Genomic DNA, 23,556 nt, shown 5'->3' on the forward strand with positions numbered 1-23,556 from the left:
ACAGTTAGAAACACATAGCAAAACACAGGTAAGAGTGGGGGAGAAGCTCTCACTCTTACCAAGTGGAAAAAAATAAACTCCAGAAGTCCAGCAAAGCTGCTGGGAGACTCACTAGGTGAGGGAAATTAGCCATAGTTGAGAATTCTCCCTAACAATCACGTTTCAAAAAACACCATCTCCAGATGGATAGTGAAATGCATACAGCTCTGCTGCTCTCTGTCAAACTAACTTCCGCCTTTCACACCAAGAGCTCATTCTACCAGGGATACAGGAGCTACTTTGGCCTTTATTGCAAAGATCCCACTGGACGCCATTTGCAAAGCAGCTACATGGAGCTCTCTACACACTTTTACTCAGCACTACTGCATTGACACTTATTGTAAAGCAGATTCACGGGTGGGGCAATCAGTGCTAAAACATCTATTTGCTGCTGTTTCATCTCACAATCCACCAATTTCTCCACACACTGCTCGCTAATCTATGCATAGCATGTGATCTAAGCAGATCCACAAGCCTAGAAGGGATACATTAATCGCCGTAATCGTATTTCTGATGCTTGTATCTGCTTAGATTCACATGTGCCCACCCTTCCTCCCCTGTCGAGTAGAAGGTGCATGGATGTTTTCTGGCTTATCTACTCTTATCTGCTTTATTACATCTGTACTCGCGCTACACTCATGCTACCTCATGTCAGAAACAAAACAATCTGAGGGACCTCAACGCGTGAAGGTCCATGGCTACAGTCGAAGTCACACTAGGGATAGTATTACTGGCATGCCCTGTCGACTTCCCTTTTTGAGTTTCGAAAAACAAAAAGTGTAATACTCCGTGCCTAACACTAGATGTCGGCCTATGCATAGCATGCGAATCTAAGCAGATACAAGCATCAGAAATGCGATTATGGTGAGTAATGTATCCCATGCGCTCACAGTTTGGTAACCCCAATGGGTTACACACCACTATAAGTATTAACACAATTAGTAAAGCACAAACACCAAACAGATCCTAAATCACAAACCTTATAGATTAAATCTCTCTCAATACACTTAAACAATTGTTAAGAAGTCCATCCCCACTGTTTAGTGTCCATGTTTGCTACAGGTGAGTAACCCTAGTCAAATTGCTAGATAGGGCAATTGGAACACATACACTCCTATAGCTCACCAATTGGAAACAAAAGGCTCAACAAGACGCTTTGAAAGTCAAAGTGAGCGTAGAGCAAAATTTAAGTTGTGAAGTAAAAAGTGTCCAAAGTCAGTTGTCCTGCTAAGGAAAATGTAGACTAGCAGTCCTTATGTCCTAAGTTACAGTAGTAAGGACTCCTGGCCTTTGAAAAGTGGTATTTGGCATTAGTCAATGCTGGTTTTAACAGCAGTCACCCAGTGGATCTCTGACACTCCTTGCTATTGAATGCTTGGATTCTGTGGTTGTCTCTGCAGAATGGCTTCAGCCCCCTTACTTCAATCCCAAATTCAGGCTAGGGATCCCACAGCCCACCCATGGAAGGAATCTGCAACATATGAACAGGTAAATGCTATCCAATCATCGACGGCAATCTACTTCACAATCTGCCCAGCAACCATGCATACTCTGGAATGGATTTGGATTGGGACCAAACAGTCCCAATCCCCAGTTCCAACCAATTCAGAGACACAAATCACTGACAGTGGGTCCTGTGCAGGACTCCCATGAAAGTGCGTGCCCATATGTGGCAATTTCCCACCTAAGAGGGGAGTTATAAGGCCAAAAAACCAAGATGGTACAAAACAAGACTTAAACCACGGGGGGCAGCCATTTTGAGTGCATGACACTCAAGAAGGCATTTTCACAGTAAAAGCACTGTAAAAAGTAGAAATGGATTCACGCCCATCAGCCCCTTCTATACACCTCCCAAAAGTAACTAAAATGTACTAAAATCATGTTTCATTTTTTAAATTCTTATTGTTCTGGCGGTACATCGTCATCATCTTTCAGCAAGAAATCTATTTTTTTTCCAAATGTGAATTCTAACAACCTCCGTTTGCACAGCTATCTGTTAACGGTTGCGATGCATTCTGTGTGCCTCTGTGCACCATTGCTGTACAATTGTAAAATGTTTGGCAACCCAGGAAGAACTTGGTGGCAGGTAAGAAGGGCACTTTTTGACTGGCACATCACTGTGCCCAGTGCCAAATCTTGACTGCTCTGAAAGGAAAGGGTGCAAGCATTGCCTCCACTACCAGAGGAAGCTCCCTTTAAGGTCTTCATTTAACTGCATTGATATAGGAGGTGGACGTAGCACTAGAAAATTAGCAATGAAAAGGATTTCTGTGTTTATTGTCCTCCATACGCCCCAGCCCACTGTCTGTAACTGACTGCGCATTTTCATCTCTTCCAGATTCAAATATGTGATCGGCATTGGTGTGGGAGCTGGGGCCTATGTCCTCGCAAAGTTTGCTGTGAGTAGCCCTCCATCTCTGCTGCTTGGTCCAATTATACTCTGATAGTATCTCCAAAATTTCCTCTTGGCACTGACAGCTGTCTGGTGGAATGGTGTTTGGCAAATGCAGGTTATAAGGGATATAAGGTTTTTGTTTTGCTAGGGCATAGAGGTAGCTTTGGGATGTGGAATGAGCATTCTCGGTTATGAAACTGAGCTATCCATTAGCACAGTTCATTGGGCTTTTGAAAGAGCTAGTTATGTTATAGACTGAGTGTCTTTCTTGCTAGAGTGTTGTTCTTGGTAGATATTGAGTGTCGTGTCACATTGTTATGGGATTCCAGTGTGAGATGTAAGGGGTAGACAAGTGTGAGGAGGGTCCATATGGTGATTTTGAGTGGATGTCTGGAGTGGACCATGTTGGAGGTTGTTTAGTTGGAAGTAAGTTGCAAGGTGTTAGAAGGGATTGTCCTGAGTGTGTTGAAGGAGTGTAGAATGGAAGCTTCCTAGTGTGAGGAGGGTGGATAAGGTGAGAAAATGTCTGAGATGTGCCAGGTACGTGCTGTGAAGAAATGGGTTGTGTATGGGTCAGGGGAGATAGAGCTAGCTGTGGGGATTGTGAGATTTGCTTTCCTTGAGAGTCATGGGCATCAGTTAAGGTCAAAGGTGGTAGCTATGCGGGCCAGCAAAAGGCATCTGCAGAGCGTGTGTTGTCTGTGATGCTGATAAGTCAGGGGACGATTAATGTGATTGTGATCTTGATACTGAAGTTTCAAGTGGCATAGTGACGTGGGCTTCAGGGGAAAAAGTCAAAGGGTAGGTGGAGGTGGTTTGGCGGTGGAGGGTATACAGTATTGGGGGTGTATACGTGGGAGTGGCAGAAGCATAGATGGGTAGGACCTGAGGATGCAAGGCCCACTCAAAATCTGTAAATGCCCACTCAGCAGCGCTGTGTGGTCACCTACAGATGTCAATGTCACTGAGATGGGCCCAGCTACATTAGCTTCAGGCCCCACATGTTAGACAATCGTGGCTACGCCTCTGGTGGGTGCATTTGTGTGTGCTGATGCCCATTTGTGTGAGTGTTAGTGTATGCCGTGCTGGCAGTGGCTGGCCCTAAAAGAGAAGAGACAATGCTTCTGTCTGATCCTATCAAGGCCACACGCAGGCCTACTCTTCCTCTCTCCACACTTCTTTAGGCTTTCAGCTCCGCTTCAGCCACAGCTGTGTCTCTGCTTGTGCTTCATCCTTCCTGCCTTTCCTGTTTCAGTGCATGTTCCTTCTTCTAAACACACCTATTAATCCCTGTCAGTGTATATCCCCCCTATGTGTCAGGGATACTTTAATTTGCCAAAGGTACAATATAAAAAAAACACTCCCTCACCCTGTTGGCATGCATAGCTTTCCCTGCACCCCCTTCAGCAATTCCTTCTCTCCTGCTCATAGTTCCTGCTCTATCTGAATTTTCCCCATCTCCTGCTGTCATCATGAAATACATTTTTGTTGATCAATTAGAAAGCAATACATTCCCAACATTAAAAATCGGCCCATAAAACACAATGCAAACCCTGTTTTAGCAACATACCCATCATGAAGTTTCCTTACAGGAAAGTATTTTATACTACAATGTGGAACTTTCTGCTGGAACAGTGCTTCTGTAGTGCAAAACTTGACAACCCTTCTCACTCATCCCTTTTCACCAATCCACTGATTGTCAATCCTCTTCCGTATGGTTTCTCATCATCCCCCAAACTCCATGTGACCCTTCCTTTCAAACACAATCCCCTGTCAGCGTTGTCCCCCATATCCTATTCTGCTAAGCACTGTCTCTGTAACCAAGCATGTATTGTTGATATTAGGGAATCAGTAATATAGAAGGTTTAATTCATACTTTACAACTGCATCTCCTAATCATATACTCCATTTCACCCAAACCACAAAGGCTAGTGTTCACAGGCCTGCAGCATGCTGGACCCATTGCCTGTCAGGTTCAGTGCTTGACCGTCCATCTCGACTGCCTTCCACCGCAGAGGTTCCTCTCGCCTGGCCTCCCCCATACAGATCTCTCTGCCTTGGCCTGCACTGTACTGTTCCCATTTCCATTTATGTGTACCCATTGGTTCATTTTCCCTTGCCTGCACACCACTCATCCATGACCTCGAGTGTGAACTACACTGATCCATTTTCCTTGTCCTGCATCTTGCTTGGGCCTCACTGCTTGTCTTCACTGTGTTGGATGATGGCTAGCATGCATCTCTTTTCTAGTCCGTTCACTCTTGTACCCAGCATGTGCCCACAAGAACCTCTCCTAAGCACTGAAGAGCCAATTGCTCCTGCTTCGGCAGTACACTCGTCATTTGCTAATAGTATGCGCCACGCTGGCCCATCTTGCATCATCATGGTCCCTGCCCCTTCTTTCCGTGCACCTCCAGTCCCATTTCACTAGAGCTACACAGTCTGGTCCCTCTTGCCTGTACTTCACTGGTCCCTCCACCTTGGCCTAGGATCTGATAACTCCCCTTTCTGCTTACACTATGTCGAGCAGCACGTAGAGTCTGCTTCTCTTGCCTGCACGAGGCTCATCCCCTTCACTTGCTTGCATGTGCTGGTACCACTCCCCTGGCCTACAAAGTGTTGGTCCCTTTCCACTATACCTCACTGGTCTTCATTGTATAACCTGCATCACACTACTCTTGTTACCCCTGCTTTTACAGCAGTGGGTTTCAGAGAAGCTCTCTGATGTCACACATAGCTTTACTTTTTCTCTGTTCTTCCGCTCTTCCTTGCAGTTGATATTCCCTGATTTGGTGGAGGGGCTTGTCTTAGTTAACATTGATCCCAATGGCAAAGGATGGATTGACTGGGCTGCATCCAAGGTGAGTGTCATAAGCCATGTTTTAGCTCTGCTGTCCAAAACCTTAGACTCAATATACCAGGAGACATAGTCCATATGGCCAAGGCGTAGGTAAGAGTGGTATAATCTGAGCAACCACTGCACTGTGTAACATCTGGTTCTGTGATACCTCTGAAAGCTGTCCAACCAAAACCCGAGTGCATAAAGTCTTTAAGAGACACGATCAGCTCTGATGTCCAATGTTAAAATCGGGGAGCTACAGTTTAAGGATTATGCTGTGGGTGAAGCAACAATTCCCAACTCAGCATGTCTGTGGTCTGTGACTGTTCTGCCACACTCCTTGCCTGAGCCGTAAGTGTCACACTCCAGGCCTTCAAGCTCAAACAATGAACCCCTAGTATCCCAGGCAACAGCTCTGTAATATTTTTGAGCATTTAAAGAATTTAAAGATCTACACTTTTTAAACTGTGTTCTCGGAAGAGCTGTGTGCTGTAAGGGGAACACTTATTAGATAATTTGTATATTATATGACATTTCTTTACTTCCCTGCTAAGACCTCGGTAATTAAAGAAACAAGCCTCAAAAACTGATGCCTTTACACCAATGCTGATGGCCTTACCACTTATTTAAAGACATGAAATCGTGTATACTCTATGTGGTAGGGTAGTCCTTTATGGCCGCCACTGATGTTGACGATGCAGATATGTAGAAGACATGATTTTATGCCATCCACACCTAACCATGGATAATTTTTGATGGTTTCTGTGGTGTGATGATTACATAGCTACTCGTAGACAGACAGATTAGATTTGTTTTTGAAAAGCTCAATCTTCTGATTATTTCCTGCATGTGTGGATTATGGTTTGTATCATAACCTGAGTCTTGTAATCCATGGGGGTAAGTGCATAGGTTGCAGGTGTTTGCATCAATCCAGCAAGTTAAAATAGATTGAGGGGCAATCGTGGATTGGTAATGATGGGACACTGTGACAGGGACTCCATGCTTGGAGAGAATATTTCCCACCAGCTGCTACTTACTTTGGCTTGCTTAACCAATGCAAATGCATGAGCTTCATGTTATGCAAGGCTGGACTACATAGAGGTAGAGGATCTGCAGAGAAAGAGGCTCCTGTCCCTCCCAGGGGATTGAATCTAACAATGTGTTTGGACAAACATGTGGCGATATGGCGCACTGCACCAGAGTCACATTTATTATTTCTGGTGATGTTTAAAAAAAACTCTCAACGGAGGGTAGAATCTAGAATTACTCAGGCGTGCAGGGTCAAAGTCTAAATTTGAATCTTTCCCAGTTCAGGGGTGTTTGTATTTGTATTTATTTGAGGAACAGGGATGTTAATTTTGAACAGAAATGACTTGCAATAACACATTTACAGATGGTGTAGGCATCCCTACGAAGGGTGCCTGTACAATAGCACAAAGATGAGAGCAAGTGATGAACCAGTTTATGGGGTATAAACAAGTGGGTCATATACCAGGGACATAACAAACATAACAAAATGTATAAGAAAACGGGTGACTTACAAAGGAAACATTAACCTAAGGACTTCAAACTAAAGAGCAGTATTATTTAAATATATAAAATTACATTATTAAGCATCACTGGAGGCATTGGTGGGGTCAGGTAGGGAGGATGGGAAAAGGGCATGGGGAGCTTCATCTTAAGCAAGTAAATGAAGTTTAAACCGAGATCCACAGTTGGGCTGGCTTTGATTGTTATGGGCAGTGGGATCCATTGGAGAAGAGCAAAAGGCGAGAAAGAGAGGATGCGAGAGGAGGCATAGGGATTTTATGGCATGGAGCAGTTGAGTGCAGAGGAGAACGAGATGATGAACAAACTGAGATACAATTTGAAGGGTACTGAGGGGCAAGACCATAATTCACTTTGTAGACTAAGAGAAGGAACTTAGAAAGAGAGCAGTTGTGCATGGAGAGACAATCAGCATGTTGTTGGTTGGCAGAAGTGGCACATAATCTGGGTATGTTGAGTGTGTGGGTAGCAAAGTGTAGGACGTTGTTTAGAGGGAGGAAGGAGTAGAGAGGAAGGCCAAGGAGAATGATTGTGCTGTAGTCAAGTTTGCTGAGCATGAGAGTAGAGATTAGAGTTTTTGCAGAGTTGTTACTAAGAAAAGGGCACATTTTCTGACTGTTGAGGAGGGTAATAGGAACAGCAGAGGGAGTGGCAGTGATACATGGTTGCAGTTCTTGGTTGCTATCAAGTAGGACCCAAAGACTATAAGCCTTGGGTGATGGAGCAAGAAGGTCAGGCGGGAAGGAGCTTGGAGAGGGGAGGGATGGCAATGGAAGCCAGGAGATAGATGATTTCTGTTTTTTAAGAGTTCAGCACGAGGCAGCAGAAAGCCATCCAGTGACGAACTGCAGTAAGACAGTTCGTAATCCATTCTGAGATGGATGGGATGAAGGAGAGAAATGAGAATAATATTTGAGTCTCATCTGCAAAATGATAAGTCTTTCCAGGGCAGGAATACAGAGGGTGAAGAGCAGAGGTCCAAGGACAAACTCTCTAAAGGCGAGTTCATCTTCAGGCCACAGTCCCCCAAAGGCCCTTTATGATATTCCATTTCCTGTCGGAACTAAAAAATAAAAGGTACTTGGTAAAGGTCTAAGGTCCTCCAGGTGAGTATACCAATGTGACAGAAAAGTGGACCAATAGATAAAAAGATGACAGAGTACTCTTACTTCTGTTTCAATAAGTCACAGAGAATTATTTTAATTCATCACATAGCAATGCAACACAAAATTAGCATCTAAAAGAAGCTCATAGCCTTTATCCCATCATTCATACTCTTTCTCACTCATTCATACACTCAGACTTGTTGATGTTTAAGGTGTTGTAGTGTCACCATATCATAATACCCAATACATATATACTCTTAAACCCCTTCTATCAGGTGTGTCCCTCTGTATCTATTGCAGGAGATCTAACAGTCCACACGTGTTTCGGTTGATATTGAATGGGGCATCGCATACCTTGCCCTTCAATTTCTGCCAACCTTCATCAGGACAGAGGACAACTCACAGCTATGTGCTACCTCGCAGGTGGATGGGGTGAGCAACGTAATCTCCTCTACACAAGTGTTGGAGGTGGCTATGGATGTTCTAGGATAAATCCCTTGTGGGCTGTTTCTGGAAATGCAGCAAATGGTGGACATTCATTTTTCATGGATTATGCATAACAAACAGCCAGCAAAAAATCTTCTGGGTTTGTAGGTGTAGGTGATCAGTCTCCAGGCGTGGGTGTAGATTGTAGTACATTATCCTGTGAGTCTAAATATAACCAACAGTGAGTGCCCTCACTAGTCCTGCGGAAGCATTCACAGTTGCGGACGAGCACCACTTGAAATCAAATACATTAATCTGAAGTGACTGTCATCCAGATCCAGACAGAATATTAATATATCCACACACCTCTGGGTTATATTTAGGCTCACAGGATCATCTACTACATTGTACACCCATGCCTGGAGACTGATCACCTACACCTACAAACCCAGAAGATTTTTCACTGGCCGTTTGTTATGCATAATCCATGAAAAATGAATGTCCACCATTTGGCGCATTTCCAGACAGAGCTCACATGGGATTTATCCTAGAACATGCATACCCACCTCCAACACTTGTGTAGAGGAGATTACGTTGCTTACCCCATCCACCTGCGAGCTAACACATAGCTGTGAGTTGTCCTCTGTTCTGATGAAGGTTGGCAGAAATTGAAGGGCAAGAGATACGATGCCCCATTCAATATCAACCGAAACACATGTCGACTGTTAGATCTTCTGCAATAGATACAGAGGTGCACACCTGATAGTCAGAAGGGGTTTAAGAGTATACATGTATTTTGTATTATGATATGGTGACACTACAACACCCTTTTGTGTGTAAACATCAAAAAGTATGACTGTATGAGTGAGTGAGAAAGAGTATGAATGATGGGATGAAGGCTATGAGCTTCTTATAGATACTAATTTTGTGTTGTATTGATATGTGATTAATTAAAATCATTCTCTGTGAATTATTGAAACAGAAGTAAGAGTACTCTGTCATCTTCTGATCTATTGGTCCACTTTTTTGTCACATTAGTTCCTGTCGGAAGTCATTTAAAAAGTCAATGAATTAAGAAGAATTCCTTGTTCAGGAAGCGCTGGGTGTCTACCACTAGAGATGGTGATGTCCTTCTTTGCATGGAAGATGCAATTTACAAGGATGGCACTCTTTCGGAATCACTTACCAAGAACACAACACAGCAAATAAAGGGGAAAGCAGAGCAAGAGAATTAAACTGTGGGAGGGTTTGTGCTATGGAGTTTAGCTGGCACCCCTGACTCTGGAAATTAGATACATCAAGGATCGCAGCCTGCAGCAAAATGTTATGCTTGTGATCAGTTGGACAGTACATGGATTGCCAACTCCAAAACACAACAAACAACAACTCACAAAGCACCAACGGTGTAAAAAACATAGAAATATTATTAGACCATGTACTAATTCCATGGCAGGGGAAACAATACGGATCTCTAGCGCAAGATGTATCTCAGCTGGTCGTGCTCAGCGTTAGGTGATCATGTAAATCAGGGCTGGAACACAGCCTATATTAAGAAGTGATTTCTCATGGGTCCTACCGCCAGCCTTTCTCTGTGTCTAAATCATGGAGCCGAAGTCAGCTGGAGCCATGCCAACTCCAGGTGCCAAATTATCTTTTAATTCTTCTCTATTCAGGTGTTTCTCCCCTGTACTGAATACCACATAACTAAATGGAGTGTAAACTGTTCAGCGCTGAGGGAATGGCCATGCCACTGTACAGGGCCTGAAGAGCACAGGGTCTCCTTTAGCTATTGAGCACAGGCGTCCATTTTTATGGGTGGCCTTTCTCTTAATATTGCTTTTCTCAGGGAATAACCTTCAATAAAGGGAAAGAGCCTGCAGAAGCCACTTTTCATGTAGGAGAGGTAGGCCACCCACAGTACCAATCTGGCCTGTAAAATTACTTTGGTGCAGGATTCAGCACACAAATACTGCCAGCAAATTATGAACTATGGATTAACGTGCATGAGAAGTGTAAGTAGAGCGGGGCCTGGCATACACTGGCCGGAGATGTGCTTTGTTTCTTACCCCTTCATCAACTAAAAACATATTTTACATCACTTATCACTTATGAATGGTGGGACAAGGTCAACAATAGTTGCGAATCGAAAGGTTGCCAGCTTGTTAGTCCTTTAAAGAGTAGTGCAGATGGCCCTTGCAGTGGTAGTGGTAACAGGCCCAAGATACTCCTTACTGATGACGCCCAATGATGCCAAAACATGTCTGGGGATGCTTTTGGTCTCATGCAGAAGGGGTGTGGCCTAGCAGTTTGGGCTGGACTGCTTTCGTTTTGCACTAAGCCTGATTTGCATATGGTCTTTCCCCTTCTGTCATGCGTTGTCACGTTGAAAAACGATGGTCTGGATAGTTGCCCTGAGCTGTACCAGTGGTACAAGCCATCACCTTTTTGTTTAGCAGGTCACCATTTTTTTCTATAACTTCAAAGATTTTGTTTATTGCTTTTTTGCAGCTGTCCGGCCTCACAAGTTCTCTGCCTGAAACTGTGTTATCGCACCTGTTCAGCCAGGTAAGATCTGTCATGTCAGCCTGCTCCGTCACTCTGTTAAGTCGGAGCTGTATCCTGTGCCTTTATTGGTTTGCGCTGCTGTGGGTCTCTGCAGGTTATTTACTTTGTTACTTGTGAGCTACGAGTCTCTCTCACAACCACTCTTGCATTCTGTCTCACACATTCACACACTTCTGTCACCCGCAATCTTTCTCTTTTAAAGTCATATAACATACGTTTCTTTCATGCTATATTTTGTAACCCTCTCTCTCATGCCCGTTCTTCAGTTAAGCCAATTCTCGATGTTTTTAAGTCCAGGAAAAGCCAAAACACCTTAACAAAATGCATGAGGTCAAAGGCTGATATATTGCTTTAAAGTCTGATTTACAATTGTGAAGCATGAGAAGTCTTCTTAAAGTTTTTGCCCTTGAGGTCCCCTGAGCCCACTCCTTATGTTTTCTCAGACTTGAAAAACCAAAGTCGGCACAACTCTGCCTGGCTCCATGCCTAACCATTGTCAACCATTTTGCTTCACAGAACTCCTTCACTGCCACAGTTCTTTGGCGTGAAAGCGATGTGTCTTACTTCCATTGTTGTATACATACAATTGCATGACTTCCTCTCCCAGGATGTTAAGTAAAGCCCTGCTTATATTTTTCACACTGGCTCTTGTGCAATGCAAAACATTTTCTACTTGCAACATGTGCTGACTGTGTTCGACACTCAGTGTTTGAATACCACAGTGCATGTATTTTGTTTACTCTTTCTCTTAGCTCACTCGTGCAATGTTTGTGTCTTTGTCTCTTGCATGCTCTGTTTCTTTTTCAAACTCTTGACTCTGTATTACACATGCATGACCGTCTCCCACATATTCTCCTACTGACATTCATGTTCTGTCTGTTTCTCACTTGCTGTCTTTCTTAATCCCTATCATTTGCCATTGCCTCTAGCACTCTCATGCTCCCTCTTGCTATACATTTTCTTCCCTCACTTGCTCTGTGCCTTTAATGACATGTATTTCTTTTTCAGGCACTGGCTAGGACATGCTCTCATGATCTATTTCTCACTTTCTGGATGTGTTGTTTGTGATAATGCCTGTTTCATAATTTCTTTCAGTTTCTCTTACATTCCCACTGTCCCAAACTAGCTGACCGTGTCTTAGGCTCACTGCCTGACAGTCTCACACTTGTTGGCAATGTTTGCTGCCCTCTTAATCTCGCATTCATCTTAGTTGTCTTTAACACACACCTGGGATCAGTGCCTGTCTCACAACTGCTGACTGTATCTTCCACTTAACGCCTGTAACATGCTTGCTGCATGTCACTTTTGGGTTCATCACTGCCAGATCCTCACCAGTGCATTTGACAGAACCCTATACTTGCCAATCAGTACCAGCCCTCCAATGGCCACCCGGATTTAGAGACACTGCCTATAAGTGAAGAACAGTGACTGATATAAGTATATAATAATCGCTAGCAATACATTATCCATATGTTATGTAATGTAACTGGGTTTTGGGAAACACCGCCTGTACCTTTTTTGGATGTCCTCTTGGTAAGGGGTCCTGCATGAAGAGGGACAGGAAGGGCATGTGCTTGTTTGTGAAGATCAGAGGAACCTGGTTTCCCTATGCTAATCATATTCTAGGTATTTGGGATTAGGCGGGTGTAAGTCGCCAGAACGGATCATCTCTGCCGTACGACCGTGGCTGCAGTAGGGATTTTTGGTGTGGTGTAATGAATGGTGTGATTGTGGTGTAGTGTGTATCTGGAGGACATTTGAGCTAATGGGTTCCTGCAATGGAGCGTGTGTGTGTGTGTGTGTGCAGCTGGTCAGTTGCTGTCGGATATGTTATGTTATTATATTTATATCGTGCACCACTGACCCGAAGGCTTATGGGCACACCACACAAAAAAACATGCAAACTAGACAGCCAAGACAAACACGGGGGCAGTTTAAGAGGTGCAGATACATAGATCAAACCAGGGATAGATATTGATAGAATGTGTACCTTGAAAGTTAGGGTTAGTGAGATGGGTAGGGAGTGAAGAGGTCAAGTGCTCCATGCCACTGCCGTAGGGTTTATAGAATACTGAACTGAGAAAACATGACTTTCTGGCCTATGTCCAGCGCATTTTGTTGTTGCAGGCTGCTCTGGGTTCTTGTCTAGTAGGCTGGTTTCAGACTGTGACCCTTCAGAGGCTTTTGGCCATATCCAGGTATCCAATTTTGAGTGATATGTGTCAATCCTTATGTAATAGTTCTGGTCTTGGTCAGTGGCATGTGCTTGCCTTAGCTTGTGCCTTAGTCGTAGGCCTTCATGACAATGAGAATTCAGAGACACTTGGAATTTGAGGTGATCCTCAGGGGTGCACCGTTGCTTTACCTTTGAATGCCAAAGATGACTCGCCATCACTGCAAAGTAGGTACCATCTTGGTCCTGATGGCGAAGTGGAGCTTTGTGCTGCCTTTGAGAAGGTGTCTGCTGTGCTTTGATATAGATCACATGTTGATAAGAGTATAACTGGTTTCATGTTTCTCTTCGCTCAGTGGCTCGGTTGCAGAGCTATGGTATTGCAGGATTCCAATTAGTTTGCTGTCCTGTGGCCTGGCCCTTCCCTGCTTGGGCTGTGCGTGTTAGTGGTTTTGCATTGTGGGAGTCATTCCCATTCCATGTGGAAGGAATTATATGGTGGAAACGGGATCATCATGCGAGGTTAGTAGGTTAATCATTCGGTCATAATTGATCTCATGGCACTGGTCGGCTAGTGAGTGCATGCCTCATTAGAGGGGTTTGTACTGTTTTTAATTACTGTATGTATGGTATTATTATTGGTGAAGCTGTGGTTCCCCAGAGGCAATGCACACACTTAGCCAGTTTGCTCAGTTCCACAACATCACACCTAATTGCCCAGTTTACAGAACACAGCAGTAATGTACTGTTTGGGAAAATATTGTTTTTTTTAAAATGTCCTCTCCTTTGACTTCAATGGGAACTCCAGCATATTTGTCTATATACTGGACCGTTGGCCAACCTTTGAGGTAAGTAATGCCCCTTTAGCTTCACTTACCTGCTACACACATTCATAATGGGAGAACTGGTCAGCCGCAAGGGCTACCAGTCGGGTGACTGTTTCTCCCTTTCATGTTTTCCAGTGTTTTTATTATGCAACACACACCACCTTAAATGAAGTAATACGGGGGTAATTTGTATCCCCTTTTCACTTTTTTCTGGCAACATTTTATATGCTTTTTGATGTGCCTAGGACACTGTGTTTTACTTACTGTTCCAGTGCACCATCATGCACCATCTTTTTCTTTTAACACACAATGCTGATTTGATTACCATGTGCCCAAAATGGCTTCCACGTGATCTTTAATTCCTGTTTTTTCAGCATCATGCTTTTTGGCTATCTTTCTGCCTTCTGAGGTCAGCAACTACCATGAAATGGCATGCACTTTTGCAGGTCCTTCCTGGACTACAGGGCAACATGTTTTGTTTGACTGAACTGGTTGAAACTGGGGTTAGTGCCTTCTGGCCTAATTCCCTATTTCTCCCACAGGCTGGCTGTTGCTGGGCAGATGTGGGCTAAGTGGCTGCCCATGATCGGTGAATGATGCAAATCCTTGCCATAAGTGGGCTGGGGCAACACCCCAATCTAGACTTTGGATAAGACCAGGAGCCCTGCATCACTTCTAGATGTTGCCTCCAGAGCCAAAAATCATAAGATGCACTGAAGACCGGGAACACTGCTGCAAGACATCTACCAGTGAAGCTCTGCCGCCTCTCCTGCAACCAGGGAAGATCCTCGACGGTGCCTTCCTGCCTTGGCCTTGGACTGGTAGGATCAACTAGCACTAAATCCCACACCAGTGTATTGCCATCAGTGGATGCTGAAAGTGTCCAGAGACCATCCCGTGAGCTGCCTCTCCACTGACCCGGTGTCTCTGCTGTTGCAGTCGTCGTCGGGAGCTGGAGCTTGGGACTCATTGAATTAGGACACAAGAACAGTGTTGCCTGCTGCTGCTGCCGCTGAGGTTCTGCATGGAGAGGGGCCTGTTTGGAATCTGTTCTTTGTTGCTGTCATCTGCTGTGTCCTGGAGGTCCCTTCTTATTGTGGACTTCATTGTTGCTGCAGTCCTTTGGTATCTAGGCAGTCCTGCTGCATGTCAGCTGTAGCTATTCTGTAATCAGTGTTAATAACTGCCCCTCAGCCGGATGTAATCTTGACACCTTCTTCAGCCACTCGCTATGTTTGGACCCCCAACGATGGGGGGAAAAATGACAGAAGTTATTATTATTACTATTAGGGTATTCATTGAGTGTGAAACGTAGAAACAAAGAGGCAAGTCTTATGTTGACAGGGAGTCGGGATGGGGAGTAAGTGTTCCCAGTGACTTGAGTATCCTAGGGGTGTTTACTTCGAAAATCTGAGTTCAGAGAGCAAGTGCTCTCTTGACCCCATAGGGATTTCCTGGGCGCTAACTCCATTCCCTGGTACTACCTTTACCTGGCTTTGATCAGTGGACAGCTAGCCCAGGATTCCACTCTGGGCAGCTCCTATTGTGGTGGAATTGGGAGTGTACCCGTAGATTTATCCTGACACCTTTTTCCCCCTAAAAGTGTACTGTTAAACTACATTTACCTATTGGATGTGTGCAGGGTAACTTTGAGACATCCTACCCCCCACTTTCAGGTATTTATCTGGATCTTGAACTCTTAAGACCCCAGAATACTTCCCGGATATGAAAGGACTGCTTAAATTAGGTGCATGGCTTTTAATTGTACAGTAGGGTGTGGAATATCTTTTCTACCACTTGCAGTCTTACATTACGTGTTACAGTTTTGAATTGCTTTATTCTGTGATGTAGCTTTAAGTGTTGTGTAGTCTCGTAGTCTCACTTTGTGATTACAAAGTGTGTGTGTATATGTTAGAATCTGCTTGGATTGACATGCTTTGCATAGTTTGCGATCTAGTGGTTGGTGCAGAGCAGTACATCTTATTCCTTTTTTTAATTCAAAAATGGGCATCGACAGTGGCATACCTCCAACACTATCCCTAGTCTACGTGTACGGGTACCCATGATCCCTCACATGTCGACACCCTCAGATTGTTTTTTTCCGCTATTAAGATTGGACGCTAAACGCAGAGTCTCCATAGTTTCAAGTACAAACTATCGAGCTGTCGACACCAGTCGAGGTTGAAGATTACATTTAATGGACTTCTAGATGGTCGATGAGAACCATAGTGGAAGGAGAGCTACATCACGCCAAAAGGTGCACCATAGTGAAAATTGATGCAGTAGGGAGAGTCAGAGAGGGTGTCTACACTTTCATATTTTAAGTCCTGGTGTTAATGCCTCTATTCCCACACACATTTACACATTTAAGCTCTCACTTTCTTGCCACATGAAGAATAATCAATTTAAACTTTGACCATCGTGCAACACCAAGTTCGAAGGACAAGCATCGCATCTGCAACAGTAGCCTTCCAAGGGAACACAATGACTCTCGGTGTCGAGCTTGTAAGCTTTTTAAAGTGAAAATGATTAATGAGCCTCGGAACAAACATTCTGCAGCCTGCGCTATGCGAAGAGGTAAGCATCGGCTTTGAGAGCAACGACAAAGAGAAAACGTAAGGTAGAAACACAAAACATTTCTTCACAGCCGGCCCCCAGCTCCGTAGGACTGATATCAGGTTGTGCTGTGGAGGCTGCTCAAGACAAACACAGACCCAAAATAAAGATGGCCGGTACTCGACATAAAACATATATCCGAACAATAGGTTTTGGCGCCAAGACCTAAAACAATGGTAGAACACTCGATGCATGCATCGAAGACAAAGATTAAGACACACAAACTTAGCTTGAAGCGGACACAGAAAACCACATTACAAAAGACATCTCGACTCCTGTGACACAACACAAGACATCTTACTCGACGTTAGTGGTAGGAAAGGTTACACTTTCTGATGTTATGCAGAAAAGGGGTGTTATCTCCTCTTCAGAGTCAGATGGAGACTTAGAGGAAGAGGGATCGCTGAGAAAATCATCTCATCCACAGGGGAAACCTTAGTCAAATGAAAGTTTGCATAAATTCTAGGGAAGATGGAATCTTTTATGGAATTCTGTAAAATAAACAGCCTACAAAAAGAAAAGTGGAGTCATCGATGGATGTCATCCCATTCAAAAAGAGTAAAAACCATACAGAGCCAGTGTTACAGCCCATAGAGGGGGAAGAAATTACTATGGAAGAAGAGGATTATTCATTAGGAGGAGGTGATTTCTGATTATGAAGACCACATTATTGCAGAGGGGAGCACTTTCCCATCAGGCTAGGGAGGTGCAACTGCAACCCATTAGTCCCTCTAGGGTTGGTTTAATGCAGGAGTGCCTCATGGGGAGGGACTCCCCCTCTGGGGATAAGAATGACCCTCTTGGGTACAACCCATTGTATAACATCATATCCCCACATGCCCTAACCCCTCCCTCTATTTCAGACCACTATATTGAAAGTAATCCAATGTATTTCTGTAGTTCCAGGGATACAACCAAGACAGCAAATACGAGGACAAATTTGAGCACAGACAACATGAGGAATACTGACTGTGCTAGTACTGAGACAATATGACTCACAGTAGGCATGAGGAATACCAAGGAGCCATTGACAATAGGTCTTCTATCGTCATCGGAGAACCTGTGAGTTTCAAAGTCTGCACTCCACCCGAAGAGAGGGTTCTGCAGAGGAGGCCGGTGAGTCGCTGAGGGAGTCTTTCCTGTTTCAGCATGACCGAGCCCAGCGTGAAGCAGGCGAGGCAGTGGCACCACCTCCAGGAGGAGGGGAAATGCGTGGTCCCCAAACAGCGCAGAGACTGCAAGGAGCCACAAACATACTGAGCCGCCACAGAAGCAGTAACGAAGCAGGCGGCTGCAGTAAGCGGACAGAGACTGACCCCAGTCCTGGGAGAGATTGGAGCAATGCGGGCAAGTCCCAGAAGGTAACGGGAAGCATGAGCGGACCGGTAGAGACAGGTGTTGGGGGGAGGTCTCTGCTTCATGCCGGGGCAAGCTTCAGGCCTATGAGAGGGCCATCAAGGCTCTGGATCCACAGCAGAAGGAAAGAGTGCATCCAAGGAAATCCTCCTCGTAACAGTGGCAGGGATAAGTCCACTAACAACCAGAGAAAAGTCTGGGACCCCCAACAGAAGAGAAGACTGCATGCAAGGAAATCTTCCTCATACCAGTGGCAGGGATAAATCCACTTACCACCAGAGAAGGGTATGAGACCCCAATCTAAGTAGGCTGATGCAGTGAAAGAGTGCCAAGTTAAAAAACAAGTTGAAAAATAACTCTCAAACACCAGGAGAAGGGAGGCATTCTCCTGGTGAGAAAACAATCCTTTCAAGTATGCTGAAGAGACACCAGGGGAAAGGAGTAATTCCCCTTGCCTTGAAGACTGAAGACCAGTTCCAGGCGAAGGGAGTCATTCTCCTGGTCCAGAAAGCTGACTGTACAAAGTGCTGGAACTACCAGCCAGGGGAAGGGAGTCATTCCCCCTGGCATTTGTTTACAAGACGACATTATGGGAACACCACCCGTATACCAGGAGAGGAGTCATTCTCCTGGGGAAATAACATTCTGTTAGATTGCTAATAGCCACGGTACCTTTTTTCAAGAGGACATTTAGGGAACGCCACCCATATACTAAGAGAAGGGAGCCATTCTCCTGGAGAAGGAACTTTCTGTTGGATTATATTATTCTTTAGTTGTAGTGTAAGGGATAGAAGTAGGTTGTGACACAGGATGGTGGACTTTTGATTTCGACAGGCATTCTGACAAATCCTTTAGTCTCAGTTTGAGGCAGGCAAACCTCGCTTAGAGATAGGGATAGTGTGGGTTTTTCCACGTCAGTAAAAAGCTATAGGAACAAACATGGCACCCTTGTGTCAGCTTCCTTCTTTGACACCCTTGAATGTTCCATCTCCAGTTAATGTAGAACCACCCATTACTTCCTCACCAACTGAGGACCAGGTTCTTCACACCAACCTCGTTAGCAGAGTGGCTGCCAGGTTCAAAATACAAATGCACAAATATATGGATGGTGTAGATTTCACAGATGAAATTTTGAAAGAGAAAAAGTGAGTCTCACAATCAACTGCTCTACTTAAAAGCATACAAAAGGTGTACTCCTTCTCTTCTTAACCCTGTACAACCCAAACCAAAGTTATGTACACTTGCATTGAGAAAAATACAAACCATCCCCCAGTCATCCACTTTACGTTAAGCGCCGTTTAAAGATAGACTCTTTCGGTGCTACTACTGCTAAAAAGAGAGGAGAAGCTTCTTTAGCAACCAGCGTGCACCCTCCTGACAAAAAGGCAAGAAGAATTACTGTTTTGGTAGGAAAATTTCCACTTTAACTGAATATATCAATTGCAACAGCCCTTATGGCTTGATGTAACAGGAACCAGTGGGACGAAATGGAGAAATGGCGTACCTCACTGAGGATGTGTCCGAACCACGTTATCTGCCATGTTAAATTATCACAGAGGGTATACAATTAGCTAATGTCATCATTAAGATCTCCCTGAATGCTGCAGATACAGCTGGTAGGGGCTCCACTGTCGTTATGAGATGCGCATTCACTTTGTGGGGTTAGGTTTTAAGCTCGAGAGACACAAGCTAACCTATTGGATAAACCAGTTGAGGAGTTATGTTTCTTAGGTTCAGTGGTAGACAAAGCCATTCAGAAGGCCAATAAAGAACTTGTCACCATTAAATCAAGCTATGAATATTCATTAAGAGATTGTTTTTAATCAAAAAATAGTAGGTGTGCTTAGGAGATATTTTTGGTATTTACTATTAAATCGTTGGGTCAGATTACTGGAAAAACCTTTACTGAGAAAGGGACCTTCAACGGTAGGTGCCCCTTTCATTGCCAACCTTATAGCCAGCCAACAGGCCACACCACCTACGTACACGAAAGCTCATCCTACCAAGGATCATTTGCACAAGGAGCAGACTCTTTTACAGCTCATCGCCAAGGTTGAAGCAGGGCACACAGAAGAGTACAAGCCCCCAGAGGGGCAGCCACAGCCAGAAAATAACTCGCTATTAGTAGTCCTTTATAATTGTTCTTTTATTTTTATTTGTTATATGTTATCTACATTTTCAAGAACAAGTAATAAACAACAGAGTACATTCAATGCAATACTCTCCAATAATCCAGAATTCATATTAGGTGAATGTCACACAGAGAACTACAATTCAACTAATCCATATATTATAAATAAAAAACATCCCAACAAACAGACAAACAAAACTAACAAGCACAACTAACAGAAAGAAAAAGAGAAGAAAATATATAATATATATATATTTCTGAGGCTTGTGGAATCTGCTTAGATTCACATGCTGTGCATAGGCCAACTCTAGTGGAAGCTGCAGAGTATTACAGTTCGTTTTTCGAAACTTGAAAATTGGGCGTCGACACATACAGTGAGTAATGTATCCCATATATATATATATACTCACATATAGATAAATTGTTCTTTTATAACACGCTTAATACCGAAGACCATTTTCTAAGCGTGGGACCAGGATTCAAACCTGTGTTGCTATGCATTGTCTTGCTTCCAAGACAAACGTGTTGCCACTCCCATGTTACTCTGATAGGAGGGTCACATTACATCATATGTCCACGCACGGGACGGGATAACATCAAATAAGTGATTGTTAAACAAGAGGGTATACTGTATCTATCTGCTGTCAAAGCCACACGATCGTCCAGCAACATCAAGAAAGGTGCCACAAGAACATTTGGCATTGCTTCAAGAGGAGATCCAGGCACTCATTTCAGTGGCAGAAACAGAACCGGTTGCACTCAAACAGGTATCCCAAGAAAGACAAAACCAATAGACCCGTTCCAGAACTAAGGCGAGCCAACGAATATGTAAAACCCCAAACATTTTGAATTACCACTTTGCAGGAGGTTACACCACTCCTAAAGAAAGGGTACTACATGACTACAATGAATATGAGAGATGCATACTTTCGTATTTCAATGATCCCAGTTCATCACAAGTATCTCTGCTTCAAAATAGAGAAAAAACATTTTCAATTCAAAGTACTCCCTTTTGGAATGATCAGCACCACAAGTATTCACCAAGGTGATCACAGCCATGGCAGCACATCTGCACCACAAAGCAATACTAGTCTACCCATGTCTAGATTACAGGCTAATAACGGGGAAAGTGCAAAAGAGTGCCTTCATCACAATCACAGACTAATCCTGTCTGTCTGCCCACCAGTCAGACTTTAGCCAATTCACAGTCTGCTCACGAAGCACAGTCAAATAACATATCCAAATTCCCAGGCAACCAACTTAGCAGCTTGGCTCCTGAAGTCATAGAATTTGGACACTCACAGCTAGCCACCTGGTGTATGGATATATTGCGGGAGGCAAGCAGAACAAACAGCAGACATTGTTATTTCAACAAGTGGAAGTGATTTGTAATGTGGTGTAATCACAAACAGATTGACCACAATAATTGTTCTGCAACAGAGGTGGTCACCTACAGGTTTTACCTGCTAGATTCAGGCATAGTTTACAACTCTCTCAAGTACAGTTAGCAGCCTTGGAAGCTTACACCACATCACAACATAAAACATCATGGCAGAAAATACCAATAGTCAAAGCTTTCATGCAGGGAGTTAAACAGATCTATCCACCAGTGACTCACACCCCACCACTGTGGGGCCTAAATACTGTAGTTTCAAGGTTAATGGGCCCACAGTTTGAGCCTATGTATAAGGCTCCATTAAAGAAGCTTTCAAATAAAGTGTTTTTACTCATTGCAATCACGTCAATCAGAAGGATTAGCGAGTTACAAGCCCTGTCAGTGTCTGAACCTTTTGTTACAATACATAAACATAAGGTAGTATTATAAACACATTTTAGGTTTTCACCTAAACTCATATCCAAGTTTCATGTTAACAAATCAATTGAGTTACCAGATTTCTCTCAAACCCCACAAAGCAACGGGGAAAACGCATTACACACACTAGACGCTTGTCAGGCAGACATGTCCTATCTGGATAGAACCAAGACAATTCGAAAAAATAGACCAATTTTTCGTATCTATGGCAGCAGGAAGAGAGGGACACCTAATCACCAAGGCAACCATTAAAAGATGGATTACAAGATGCATACAAATGTGCTATACTCTAGCAAACAAAATGCTTCCATTCACACCTACAGCACAGTACTGTGAGGACTAGCATCATTGCAAATGTACCATTGGAAGCCATTTGCAAGGCAGCAACATGGAGTGCTGTACACTCATTGCCACTGTACTACTGTGTTGACACAAACGTGAGAGCGGATTCTCAAGTGGGGAAAGCTATCCTAAAACATTTATTTGCATCTGCACTTTCTGTTCACTTACCCGCATCAGGAGATAGTGCTTGCTAATTTGCACAATGTGTGTGAATCTAAGCAGATTCACAAAGCCCAGAAGGTAAATATTGCTTTCTAGTAATCAATTGCATGCTTTGCATGGACCGCCATCTAGGAGTTGGTGCAGAGTATTGCATCTTACATTTTTTCTAATTTGAAAATGGGCATTGACAGGGGCATTGACATTAGACATTGTGCCCAGGACTCTTCCCCCAGAAAGATCCACATTATTTTGCTCATCCCCAAAACATTCTGCAGCATTGCCATGCATCTGTACAGAGATCCACCCTATGATGTGCACTTGTGCACTGCGCACCTACTTCCACTTTGAGACAAACTCAGGACAAAACAGAGAACATATCTCTTCTTACCTTAGTGCTACCAACGCTTTAAATAGAAAGCATGCAGAGGCATGCCGCTCCTGTTTGGTGCTGTACCTGTCCTCTCTTGTCTTGTGGTCTTTGTTTTCTCCTGGACTGTCTGCTGTCTTTGTTTTCTTACTGTTTTTTTTATCATTTGCGTATCATCTCCTTTGCTTACTCTTGTGGAATGTGTTGTGCTTATCTTTCTCATACTCTGAAATGATTTATTTATTTGACAGTTTATAATGAAGAGCACCATTTAATCTTACTGCTTAATAAAGCTAGCTCAGAGTGATCCTAGAAGGATGTGCAGGCAGAGAGGGGCCGTAAAGGGCGGGTATGCCATAGGTATTAGCATGGCCATGGGCAGACAATCGGAGAATAAATAACCAAACACCCACAAGCTGTGTGTCCCTTCTCAGATCCCATCTCCCTCTTAGCTGTACTGGTGCTTTAGAGCTACCTAATAGCCAAAAAAACCTGTTTCTCTTCTCTTCTTTTACCCTTTGCCCCCTTCCTTTGTGATAGCCCACTTCTTGGTTCAAGCTGTCCCTCTTTTCAGTCACAATCTGTTCTCCCTTTTTACACTCAAAGCTGCCTGTTGTGTCAATTTTGCTGCTGTCCCTTTTCTCTCACATTGTCTTCGATGTCCCTTTCTCTGATGTAGGAGGAGATGATGAATAACACTGAGATGGTACAAAGCTACCGGCAACAGATTGGCAGCGTCATCAACCAGTACAACCTGCAGCTCTTTTGGAACATGTACAACAGGTAACATCACCTTTCATGGGACAGACATGCATGTGGACAGATCAGAACTTTATACCCAACCCCTGATT

General features: G+C 43.9%; 1 protein-coding gene across 6 annotated transcripts in view; it reads left to right on the forward strand.

Annotated features, from left to right (window-relative positions):
- Positions 1-23,556, forward strand: part of NDRG4 (NDRG family member 4) — an 865,926-nt gene that overhangs the window by 711,260 nt on the left and 131,110 nt on the right. For all 6 annotated transcript variants that reach the window (XM_069654558.1, XM_069654565.1, XM_069654543.1 and 3 more), the window contains 4 exons: positions 2,378-2,438; positions 5,209-5,295; positions 10,862-10,918; positions 23,385-23,488. In XM_069654558.1, coding sequence (XP_069510659.1) covers positions 2,378-2,438; positions 5,209-5,295; positions 10,862-10,918; positions 23,385-23,488 — 309 coding nt within the window. The remainder of the gene's footprint in view (positions 1-2,377; positions 2,439-5,208; positions 5,296-10,861; positions 10,919-23,384; positions 23,489-23,556) is intronic.

Source organism: Ambystoma mexicanum, chromosome 1p (assembly GCF_040938575.1).
Source record: "Ambystoma mexicanum isolate Mex_15411 chromosome 1p, UKY_AmexF1_1, whole genome shotgun sequence".
NCBI lineage: Eukaryota > Metazoa > Chordata > Amphibia > Caudata > Ambystomatidae > Ambystoma > Ambystoma mexicanum.